General features: G+C 39.7%; 1 protein-coding gene across 1 annotated transcript in view; it reads right to left on the reverse strand.

Moving 5' to 3' along the window:
• The window catches only part of TTN (titin), a 312,529-nt gene that overhangs the window by 272,644 nt on the left and 27,012 nt on the right, over positions 1 to 12,873 (reverse strand). The window contains exons 17-26 of the mRNA XM_087882058.1: positions 10,507 to 10,765; positions 8,949 to 9,009; positions 8,637 to 8,846; positions 7,823 to 7,965; positions 6,579 to 6,784; positions 5,179 to 5,409; positions 4,042 to 4,286; positions 1,509 to 1,732; positions 1,239 to 1,403; positions 624 to 792 (exon numbers count right to left, since the gene is read on the reverse strand). Of these exons, the coding sequence (XP_087738184.1) occupies positions 624 to 792; positions 1,239 to 1,403; positions 1,509 to 1,732; positions 4,042 to 4,286; positions 5,179 to 5,409; positions 6,579 to 6,784; positions 7,823 to 7,965; positions 8,637 to 8,846; positions 8,949 to 9,009; positions 10,507 to 10,765 (1,913 nt within the window). The remainder of the gene's footprint in view (positions 1 to 623; positions 793 to 1,238; positions 1,404 to 1,508; positions 1,733 to 4,041; positions 4,287 to 5,178; positions 5,410 to 6,578; positions 6,785 to 7,822; positions 7,966 to 8,636; positions 8,847 to 8,948; positions 9,010 to 10,506; positions 10,766 to 12,873) is intronic.

The raw sequence follows: 12,873 nt of genomic DNA on the forward strand, positions 1-12,873 counted from the left end.
GGGTCAGATAGGGTGCACAGGAGTGCCTAAGTGGCCTCTGAAGCATGAACAGGAGCTGGGAAGAGCGTGCATGTGGGGGAGACTTATCCCAGTGACTTGTGATCTTTCCTGCCAGCTTCTCCTTTGTCTTTCTGGGGAAGCTGGCATGGAAGATTGCATATGGCAGTCGTGGGGCATGTAGCAACTGATCATAAGTGCAGTCAGGTTGCCATTCACCCAGATCACAATGACATGACCACAGGGCTCCTGGGATTCCAAAACTCTAAAGACTGGTGATAATTGCTATTCCTTCGGTGCCATTGTAACCTTGAATGGTTACAATGAATGAATGGCTGTAAGTCAAGGACTACCTGTATGCTTGCCGGGGATAAAAAGAGTTGTATATCTCTTTTAACTAAATTGTATCAGATTGAGAAACCTGTTCAGAACATCACTGAATTCTGAATGAATTGCTTAATCAAAAAGAGGCATAGTATATTATTATTTTAGTCTTCCTGAAAAATATTCTGAGCACCCCTTAATTTTCTCAATGCTAATTTTCTGCAATGGTTAGGAGTATGCATGATACAACTTTGACTGCATTACAAGTGGAACATTTTATTCATTCTATTTATAAGGCTTACTTTATATTGGGGTATTTGTGGGGAACAATGATGTCACTGTTCTTTAGCCACACAATGTCAGGATTAGGGTTTCCCCGGGCTTTCACATTCATTTCCAGTTTATCTCCTTCCTTGACACTCGTATTCTTCAGTTTTTCTACAAACACCGGTCTTACCAAATGTTCCCTAGCTATGATAGACAAAGAAACAAGTTATCAGAGGAATACAGGTACAAAATTATAACCAGAAACATCCCAGCCATCTCCTAAATCAGAGGTGTGAAATCCAGATCCGGTCTGCAGGGTGCTTAGATCTGGCCTGTGGGGCCGCCCTGGAAACAGTGAAGGAGCAGGCCACAGTGCCTCTGCCAGAGAAAATGGAGCTCGGGCGGGCTGCATGTGGCCTTCCCAAGCTCCATTTTCACTGACAGAGGGTTGCAGGAGGCCGTCACAGCCAAAAACGGACCTTGGGAACCTGTTTTCGCTAGCAGATCGCTTGGGCCTCCACAGGTGCCCCCAACATGAGTGACGTCAAGCTAGCCACATCCACCATGCCCCCCCCGCCCCCCAAGATCAAACACAACTGATGCAGCCCTCAATGAAATTGAGTTCTGCCCTACATTAATAAAATAAATACCTTCCACTGTCAAGGTCATTGAAATGGATGCTTTTCCTGCTCTGTTTTGAGCAATTACAACCCATTCCCCTGAATCGGAAGGCATTGCTGGAACAATAATCATGGATTGTGTGCCATCTTCCTTAATCACTATTTTGTGGGTATAATCGTTAAGGACTTGCTGACCTGCGGATACAAATACAGGTATCATTTCAGACTGAGCATTCACTCCCCTTTAAGTGAATCTTGGGTTTTACAGAAGATGACGTGATCAGTAGAAAGCTTTCATACCATTTTGAAACCAGTACGTCTCTGGCATTGGTCGACCCACAACTTTGAGGTCAAATCTTGCCGTCTGTCCCTCCACACATTTAAATGAAGTTGGCTTCAGCACAAATACTGGCTTGTACAACCTTTCCAGCTGTGCTTCATCTGTCTCTTCCAGCCTGCGTGCAGGAGAGCGTGAAGGGGAACTGCGTGCAGGGGAACGGCTTGGGGATCGAGGAGAAAGAGATCTGAAAAGGTAATGTGTTAACATGTATAGTTACATGTATCAGGTAATGTCTCATTATTCACTAGAGTCGGTTCTTTTATTCTAAACCTGGTACACAAAGTCTGATGCTGTAAGGTTGGGGCTTTTTACCACTCGGTAAATATTTATGTATGCAATAAAGGTCCCTATGCAGCACATCATATCAATACAATTAAAACATAACTTAGGCTATCTCTGAAAATGCCTAGAATCATGCAAAACAAAAAATATTTGTGCTAACCTTTGCCTTTTGCTTCTGTTTTTATCTAAACAAGTGCCATTCACTTGTCTAAATAAACAAGGATTAAGGAGTAGATATTACCCTGTTTCCCCCAAAATAAGACATCCCCTGATAATAAGCCCAATCGGGCTTTTGTGTGCATGGCAATAAGGCCAAGCGCTTATTTCAGGATTCATAAAAATATAAGACAGGGTCTTATTTTCGTGGAAACACGGTATCTATAATGATGAATATAGATATTATCTATAATGAGGGACGTGGTGGCTCAGTGGCTAAAATGCTGAGCTTGTCGATCAAAAGGTCGGCAGTTCAGCGGTTCGAATCACTAGCTCCGTGTAACAGGGTGAGCTCCCATTACTTGTCTCACCTTCTGCCAGCCTAGCAGTTTGAAAGCACGTAAAAATGCAAATAGAAAAATAGGGACCAGCTTTGGTGGGAAGGTAACAGTGTTCCATGCACCTTTGGTGTTTAGTTATGCTGGCCACATGACCATGGAGATGTCTTCGGACAGCGCTGGCTCTTCGGCTTTGAAACGGAGATGAGTACCGCCCTTAGAGTCTAGAATGACTAGCACATATGTGCGAGGGGAACCTTTACCTTTTTATTATCTGTAGGCTGGATTAAACGAATGGCTAATCAAGGGAACATACCTACAGAGCAGGGAAATGGTGAAGGATATGAACAGGATTCAGGACAGCCCAAAGGTGCTTTTTCAAGAGGCAGCTGAACTTTCTGGTTTGAAGACGTTTCGCTTCTCATCTAAGAAGCTTCTGAAGAACTGAAGAAGCTTCTTGGATGAGAAGTGAAACGTCTTCAAAGAAACACCAGAAAGTCCAGTTGCCTCTTGAAAAAGCACCTTTGGGACAACTACAACCTGGATGACTGAGAATCTCCACAGACATTTAGGACAGCCTTGATTTAGAGGTTTTTGTTATCATGCTTCGAGAACCAAAGCGCCTGCCAAACCCTGTACCACACAAGGGAATATCTCAGTTGTAATATAAAAGAAAAGAAAATATTTAAATATTATGTGATCGTAAAATCTTTCAGGAATTGAATATTTTCATGCAACACTTTACGAGATTATGAAGTCAGCCATTTTGAAAGAGGATATGTTAAGTTGTTGTGCTTGAATGAATGCCTTCCTCAATATATAGCAAATCAGGAACTTTTGATCAGCAAAAGGTTTATGGTGCGTATAAATACCACCCTGCTCAGCTAACACCTGTAATTTCTAATAAAACATTTCTACCTCATAATTAAATAAAACAATTACTTGGAGAATGGGGGGGGGGGGAGCGGAATCAATGACTTGCAGGAAGGAGGCCTGCATGGAAACAGCCAGGGTGAAGGTCTTCTTATAGTGGCATAAATTTACGGCCCTCCCTCCCTATAAAGATCTGATTTGTTCAATCCCTAATTATTATTTTTTAAATGATTAAAAATAAAGACACTATTTCCATGATTATAAAATGAAACAACTACAGCTCTACAACATTGCAGGAATGAAAAGTTTCTTCCATCATAGCATTCAAAATTTATTCACAGAAAAATAAATTCATAACATACTATCTATGTGCAACTACAAGCAGTTGTCTCAGGCTATAATCTAAAGATGTATTGGCTGCCCCAAATAAAGGGAGTCCTCAATGTACAACAGTTCATTCAGCGACCGTTCAAAGTTACAACGCCACTGAAAAAAGTGATTTATGACCGTTTTCACAGTTACGCCCTTTGCAGCATCCCCATGATCATCTGATCAAAATTCAGATGCTTGACAACGGGTTCATGTTTATGACCATTGCTATGTCCCAACGTCATGTGATCCCCCTTTGCGACCTTCTGGCAAGCAAAGTCAATGGGGAAGCCAGATTCACTTAACAACCGGGTTACTAACTTATCAGCTGCAAGGAGTCACTTAACAACTGTGGCAAAACTCACTTAACAAATGTCTCACTTAACGACAGAAATGTTGGGCTCAACTGTGGTTGTAAATCAAGGACTACCTGTAGTCAAGTCATAATTAAGACAAGATTGTTCCTTATTCTTACCGATATCTTCTCATCATTTCCGGTGATGGGATATAACCTGGAGATCCAGTAGGTCCAACAGGCTCAACATATAATTTTGCTGAGCAAATGGCATTTCCTTTGACATTGCTAGCAAAGGCTGTATAAATGCCTTCATCTTCAGGCAAGACAACAGGAAAACGTAGACTGGCTCTGCCATCTGGCAGGATCTCCATGTGGTAATGGTCTCCATGCCTGATACGCTTGCCATCTTTGTACCATGCAATCTGCATTGAAGAAGTTACAAAGCTATATGAGAGGCGAGAATTTTTAGCAGGGTTAGGGTTAGGATTTGGGTTAGGGTTAGAGAATTTTGAGAAGGACCTTCAGTTCCATAAATTACAGAACATTGTTTGCTGTGTCTGCTTTGCTAATGTGCATTTTTCTATTGTCTGTCTGTCTGTCTGTCTGTCTGTCTGTCTGTCTGTCTGTCTGTCTGTCTGTCTGTCTATCTATCTATCTATCTATCTATCTATCTATCTATCTATCTATCTATCTATCTCACAACAAAGTAAAATCTCTGAATCTCTGAATATTAAAGGAAAAGTTCCAAATTTGAGAATTGTTTAGCTCGCTAAAATAAACAGTTATCAAAACAATCAGTTTGGAAACAGACTTCAGATATATTGGTAACTTTAAGCTGTTTGGATTCATTTGTTTGAAGTGCTTGTAATAAACATAAAGTATTATTTTTAACCAATATTAAAATCAACAAGAAGAAAAAGAGGCTACTACTACTATAGTGTAATGCAATTTCATAAGAAGATCAATCAATCTATCAGGATAGAGCTAGAAGGGACCTTGGAGGTCTTCTAGCGCAACACCCCCCCCCCGTGCTATGGTATAGATCAGGAGTCTCCAACCTTGGCAACTTTAAGGCTTGTGGACTTCAACTCCCAGCAAAGCTGGCTGAGGAATTCTGGGAGTTGAAGTCCACAAATCTTAAAGTTGCCAAGGTTGGAGACCCCTGGTATAGACCCTATACCATCCCAGACACGTGGTTGTCCAGTCCCTTCTTAAAAGCTTCTAGTGATGGAGCACCCACAACTTCCCAGATGAGGTTGGGAAGTGTACAGATAATCTATTGCTTGCTCTCCTGAAAAGCAAATACATTCATACCTTAGGCAAAGGATATCCAGTCATCTTGCAGTGGAAGGTCACGCCACTTCCCTCAAAGATTCTGTAATTTTTTAGTCTTAATTCAAATCCTGCTTCAATGGTTTCGGATTCAGGAATGTCAACTACCATCTCCTCTCCATCTTCTTCAAGAAGTTCTTCAAGTGTAATCTTAATAATCCGGTACTCAATCTCTTTCATAAGTCTTTCTTCAAAGGAAGAAATATGGAACTCCTGCAAAAAAAAAAAAGAAAGAAAGATGGGTTTATTCCAATATTAAGAAAAACTTGTGAAGAAAACAAAGAGGAAGGAAAGAGTAAAAGTACACCGTCGTGTCTAATTTTGAAAAGAAAAAAAAATATTTTGTGACATACTGATGTCTCCCATGATTCTCTAGCATTCTCTCATGCTGATAAATTATTAATATTATTCTTAATAACTGACAGCAGACCCTGGCTGTAGGACAGATAATATTTTCCATAAAAAATAGATTTCTCATAGGAAGAGGGAGCTACTGCTAAAATGACAAGTAGGAGGAGACAGGTGGAGACTTAAAATAGAAAGACAAGCGGGTAAAAAGAGAGAAGGAGGACATGTAATGGCTGGCAAAGCAAAATGGATTTAGATAATGCTAGTTATAAAAGCTTGATCGTTTCTTAGGATGATTGGGCTAAGACATCTGAAATGGATCAGAATGTGATCTGGAGCACAGAACTGAAGAAAAGTAGGGGGCATCTTGGGAGAAATCTACGTAGTGAAGGTGGCCTCTGTGGGAGAATGAAGATGAAGACAAGAGATAGAAAGATCAGAACAACAGAATAACAGAGCCGGAAGGGACCTTGGAGGTCTTCTAGTCCAACCCCCTGCTCAAGCAGGAGACCCTATACCATTCTAGACATGTGGCTGTCCAGCCTCTTCTTAAAAGCCTCCAGTGTTGGAGCAATCACAACTTCTGGAGGCAAGTCGTTCCACTGATTAATTGTTTTAACTGTTAGGAATGTGTCTGTGTGTAAGAGAGAGTGCCAGGGCTAGTTTGAGAGAAAATGCCAACCAATATGATTATCTCCTTAATTAACTCTAAATAGAAAATAGGAAGGGAATTAGACATACAAATACTGAACGTTTGCTGAACTCTGTAGGTTGCATACATACGCTGTACGAAATAGGTAACATTAAAATGCCTATTAAGCCTCAAGCCACGATAGAGGGAAGTGGGAATATAGAAAAAAAAGGAAAATAAATTTGTCATCTTTATTGATAAATAAATGTTGCCATATTGCTGGCATACCAGAAATGGCAATTAAAATTAAACTTGGTTTGTTGTGATAATGATGACATCACAAGTCTTGTATGAGGTCGTACTCCAAAACCCATGAACCCACACAAACCTGTGACACACTTACTTGTTCCTCCGCAAATGTCCTGATTAATACAGTATCTTTTGCCATTTTCTTCCTAATCAGAGCTTGTTCTTTTTCATATTCTTTTTCATAGTCAGCGTATAAAGTAGGGGGGGCAACCGCAGCTATTTTGGGTTCTTGAACATAGGCAGTTACTTCAGTTTGATACATTATTTGTTCTTGAGATTTTAGGTAGACCTCATAATCAGCTAAAGAAAAAATAAATAAAAAGTAGTTAAATAGTTAAAAATAATTCTAGCAAGAACCTAAATGGTAATTCCTTAACCATTGACATAAGCAATAGTTCCTGTTTAACAAGTTACAGCATTTTAAACAGAACACTTTCCATTTATAAACACCCATTGCTAAACAGAACACTTATGTGTTTACAAGTTGGAGAGATTAATTCTACCTTTTTTTTATAACTAAGTAATAATTAGAGGCTTTAATGAATATTTTAAATCACTGGTTCCAAATAATTTATGGAGACGTGTGAACTATTAATCTCTTGGCTTGTAGCTTGCTATTAGATGTGCATGTTGGAATTAATAATTGGCCAAGTATGACAGTGCTGTGCTCTTTTACTAAAAAGATAAGTAGTCATTAAATATGATCAATGCCAAAGATTAAATTTAACTCTTCTTTTTTTTTGCTACGCAAATCCTGCCCTTCATTAGCTGCATTCACCTAATAAGTGGCAAATCTAAGCTAGCATGAACATATTCAATGATTCCTTATTGTGAACAGCATAGCTATTGACCTCACTACAACTTGGTTTGTATATAGTTAGAAGTGTTATCCAAACAAAATGCAGGTATTACTTTCAGCTGCACAGAAAGGACAGCCTGGTCTTTTGTACCAGAAGTATTCAGATGATACCTTTAGTTATAAGCAAGTACTTTAGTAATCATGTATGTATGTAAATGCATAGTGACGTTCCAGTTCACATTTTATCACTGGCATCCTTTTGGCTAGCTGTGGATGTCTCTGGCTGCACAGAATATGGCTTTGCACATATAGTTTATAAAATCTATTGTTTGCTTTTTTATTTGTTTGTCTAAATGTTTTATATGGCCACCAGTCTTACGACAGGATTCTGTTTATTATTTTTGGACCATATTGTTCTTTTCTTCCAAATTACTCCATTTGCTCGTAATGTTACCTTTTAAATAAGGGCAGTATTTACCAAATCAATTTTCCCCTCATGGTTCTTTAAAATCCATTCTCACCACTTCTTATTCACTTACCTTCTTCTAATAAGGAAGCTGATGCAGAAACTTCCCCATGTTTGTTACGAGCAACAATAGTATATTCTCCGGCATCATCGGCAAAAGTCATAGAAATTTCAAGTCTGCATTCCCCAGTTTCTTTTTTATGAATTATTTTGTATCTTTAGGAAAACAACAAACAAACAAGCCCTCTAAGAATGAAGAATTACAAAGGCAAAAATTTCAAATCTATTGTCTCTGAATGAGAACCAAATGCTTCAAGAGTTTAAAGGTGGCCTCATTCTGCTTAAGAGGAAGCTGCTCCTTCAAGAGACAGAACAATGGGGCACAAGTGATAGGAAAGATATTGCCTCTGAATGGTTCAGCCAGACTTGCCAAAGTTTTGACCTTCACATGAGGCAGAGATTCAATGTTCTTCTTTAGTCAATCAGATGTCTTGGGCTTAACAGCACCTCCAAAACTAAAATGCTTCCCCTAATCAATTCCTGTTCACACAATACCTCCCAAAAGAATTTCTTTAAGAGGGAACACCCTTCCATCCTAGACTATTTTTCCAAGGACCATATATTGTGATGTGGAAGATATGTAAATATATATGTGTGTGTGTGTGTGTATGTATATATATATATATATGTAAATATATATCACATTAAAGTTACATCATTATGCAATCTGAAAAAGAAATTTATCTTCCAATTTCAGGTCCAATTTCCTGATAATAAATAATTAGGTACTATACCTTGGGGCAGCATTATATAGTAATTCATCTGTTTTATGCATGGAGTTCCCCCACCATGTAGGCATTGCATTTCACTATAAAATGTTATTGTACCTATAACCTGTAGTGATTGGAAGCCCAGCTTTCTTCCAGTAAACATGCGGCTTTGGGTTGCCCCCAACCTGGCACTCAAAAATGACACTTCCACCTTCAATTAACTTCTGTACAGCAGGTTTTATTATAAAGAATGGAACTGCAGCTTCTCCAGGTACTTCTTCTGCTGCAGCAATTTCTGCCATTATTACATCTTTGGACTCCACATAGCTAGATGTATTATAAGAAAAGTGAAAAATTAGAGTGGAAGTGAATGCTGTTACATTAGCTATCATTACAAAACTAAATCTCCACAATTATTTCAACAATTACCGTTTTTCTTCGATGACTTCTTTTGCAGAAACAGCTTCTTTGGTCTCAAACTCTTCTGAGACTATTTCAAAACAAAAGAATAACAAAACTGGCATCAAAATACTTTCCAAAATGAATCACTAGCAGAGATACCCCGTAAAATGCCACTGAGAATGGCCACAAATCAAAGGATTCAATTATATAATGATGATGTAAGGATTCACCTTGGAATAGTCTCCTTCTGGGAATAATTTTGAAAAAGATCAGTTTAATAAGAAATTTTTTATCTAGATAATACAACTTAGATCAAATCATCACTTTGGATCCTGGATTGTTACATATTTATAATTAGAACATGCCACTTTCCTAATTTTGATTCAATAGGAAATTACATTTTGTCCAAAATAAATGTCTTTCTTCTCTTGTGCAAACTACATTGTGCAAATAATCTGAATAAGGATAGCATTAATCACTGAACCTATAATGTATTTTCCCTCATCAGTTTAAGCTACATTTTTCACTGCATTGCAACTCGTGCAATCATCTTGTGAAGAGTTTTATGTTCAGTTGGCTAACTAGTTTTGTATTGACCTCAGTCAAAGCAATGGATGATGACTGAACCAAATCACAACTTCTTTAAAATAGTTTAATGAAATCAGGGTTTTTTGTTTTTTTTTAAAAAAATCAGCTGCTGCTTTTGCCCGATTTGATAGTTTGTCTGCGGATTGGATTTATAGGATGAATGAGTTTGTCCTTGCAACATGGTGCAATTGCTTTGTACAGTAATGAAAGAAATCTCCTTTTAAGCATGACCTATTTGAGATATTGAGAAGGATTTAGATCACATTTATTGGGGTGAGTTGCATGTTTCAGTCAAGAAGAGGAGTATACATTTGAAGGAAATAAAACATGAGCAAAATGTCTATTTTTTTTTCCTTTTGGGCATAAAGGCTGCCATCATCCCTAGAATGTCAAGGTGAAAAATAGTCTTTCTATCCACCCGGTGATAAAATCTTCCTGAGTATCATGGCTGAGGAAGATTTAAAGCCTCTGGTCCAAAACTCTGCACAGCCACACACTTTCAGATTGATGGGTATGATAAAAATGATTACATGTACATAAAGATACAGAAGAGTGGACTTGTGACTGCTTTATTCATAGTCTTTAACAATTCAGTGAACCCAATAACTAGAGTGGGAAAGATAACCTGTTTGTTTCTACTCATTCAACCGATTATGTAAGATTCTTTGATATTATACTTATATAACAGTATATTTAACAGACCGCCCACCCAGGGGTGAAATCCAGCAGGTTCTGACAGGTTCTGGAGAACCGGTAGCGGAAATTTTGAGTACTGCAGAGAACTGGCAAATACCACCTCTGGCTGGCCCCAGAGTGGGGTGGGAATGGAGATTTTGCAATATCCTTCCCCCAGGAGTGGGGAGGGAATGGGGATTTTGCAGTATCCTTCCCCTACCATGCCCACCAAGCCACGCCCACAGAACTGGTAGTAAAAAAATTTGGATTTCACCACTGCACCCACCCAAAACACCTGGCCTCCATTTCTCTCCATACTTGCCTTGTACAAGGAGGTAGCATGAAGTGCTAACGCTTCCTGCCTCATTGGAAGCTGTGCAAGTAAATTTCCCACTGTCTTCAGCAAAAGCTTCTCGGATCACAAGGCGAGCAACTCCTGACTCAAAGGTAATTTGGAAATCAATGGAACTTTCAATGTGGTAGTCTTCTCTGTACCAAGCAACAGTTGGAGCAGGATATGCAGAGATGCGGCACTCCAGGGTGACAGACTCTCCCTCCATAACAGTCACATTTTTCAGCATCTAGATAGACAGAGCAAGCAAGAATCTTGTGGCACCTTAAACAAGTTACTAGACGTTTGGATTGCCCCCCTTCATTTTGTAGAACCAGGTAGGTTCATCTTTACAAAGTACCGCTTTATAAAGCCTTAGTAAGACTACACTTAGAATATTACATCCAGTTTTGGTTGTCATATTATAAAAAGGAGGTAGAGACTCTGGAAAAAGAGCATAAAAAAGGCAACAGAAATGATTAGTGGGCTGGAGGCTAAAACATATGAAGAACGGTTGCAGGAATTGGGTTTGTCTAGTCTAGTGAAAAGAAAGACTGGAGGTGACATGATAGCAGTGTTCCAATATTTGAGGAGTTGCCACAAAGAAGAGGGAGTCAATCTATTTTCCAAAGCACCAGAAGGCAAGAGAAAAAACAATGGATGGAAACTAATCAAAGACTAAGGAGAAAGTTCCCAATAGAACATTTAACCAGTGGAATGCAGTGGTGGGTTTCTACCGGTTCACTCTGGTTTGGGCGAACTGGTAGTGGCGGCGATGGGAGGCTCCGCCCACCAGCCTGGATATCATCACAGACGCTCTGCGCATGCACAGAAGTGCCGTGCGCTAGCGCTCACAGTTCCGAACCGGTAGCGAAGGTAAGTGGAACCCACTACTGGTGGAATGGCTTGTCTTCAGAGTTGTGGGTGCTCCATTACTGGATGCTTTTAAGAAGAGACTGGAGAGCCACTTGTCTGGAATGGCATAAGGTCTCCTGCTTGTGCAAGGGGTTGGACTAGAAGACCTCCAAGTCCCTTCCAATTCTGTTATTCTGTTATTCTGTTGTTATTCTGTTATTCTATTATTCTGTCTTCTTTTAGCCAACATTAAAGGTATTTTGAAAATGGCAGATCCAGTTAATGCTGCAGATCTCAAAATGTTCTGTATTCCATTTTGCTAAATACACACTTATTTATTTATTTATTTGTTCAATTTGTATGCCGCCTTTCTCCGAAGACTTACAATGCGGCTTACAATGCACTTACAATGAAGGCGGCTTACAATGCATTTAAAAACCATATACGGTCAGGTCCAGAAATATTGGGACATCGACACAATTCTAACATCTTTGGCTCTATACACCACCACAATGGAGTTGGAATGAAACAAACACAATGTGCGTTAACTGCAGACTGTCAGCTTTAATTTGAGGGTATGTACATCCAACTCAGGTGAACGGTGTAGGACTTACAGCAGTTTGCATATGTGCCTCCCACTTGTTAAGGGACCAAAAGTAATGGGACAGAATAATAATCATAAATCAAACTTTCCCTTCTTAATACTTGGTTGCAAATCCTTTGCAATCAATCACAGCCTGAAGTCTGGAACGCATAGACATCACCAGACGCTGGGTTTCATCCCTGGTGATGCTCTGCCAGGCCTCTACTGCAACTGTCTTCAGTTCCTGCTTGTTCTTGGGGCATTTTCCCTTCAGTTTTGTCTTCAGCAAGTGAAATGCATGCTCAATGGGATTCAGGTCAGGTGATTGACTTGGCCATTGCATAATATTCCACTTCTGTCCCTTCAAAAACTCTTTGGTTGCTTTTGCAGTATGCTTTGGGTCATTGTCCATCTGCACTGTGAAGCGCCGTCCAATGAGTTCTGCAGCATTTGGCTGAATGTGAGCAGATAATATTGCCTGAAACACTTCAGAATTCATCCTGCTGCTTTTGTCAGCAGTCACATCATCAATAAATACAAGAGAACCAGTTCCATTGGCAGCCATACATGCCCACGCCATGACACTACCACCACCATGCTTCACTGATGAGGTGGTATGCTTAGGATCATGAGCAATTCCTTTCCTTCTCCATACTCTTCTCTTCCAATCACTCTGGTACAAGTTGATCTTGGTCTCATCTGTCCATAGGATCTTGTTCCAGAACTGTGAAGGCTTTGTTAGATGTTGTTTGGCAAACTCTAATCTGGCCTTCCTGTTTTTGAGGCTCACCAATGGTTTACATCTTGTGATGAACCCTCTGTATTCACTCTGGTGAAGTCTTCTCTTGATTGTTGACTTCGACACACATACACCTACCTCCTGGAGAGTGTTCTTGATCTGGCCAACTGTTGTGAAGGGT

The sequence above is a fragment of the Pantherophis guttatus genome, chromosome 1 (assembly GCF_059756535.1).
Source record: "Pantherophis guttatus breed Tessera chromosome 1, ASM5975653v1, whole genome shotgun sequence".
In the NCBI taxonomy this organism is placed as follows: domain Eukaryota; kingdom Metazoa; phylum Chordata; class Lepidosauria; order Squamata; family Colubridae; genus Pantherophis; species Pantherophis guttatus.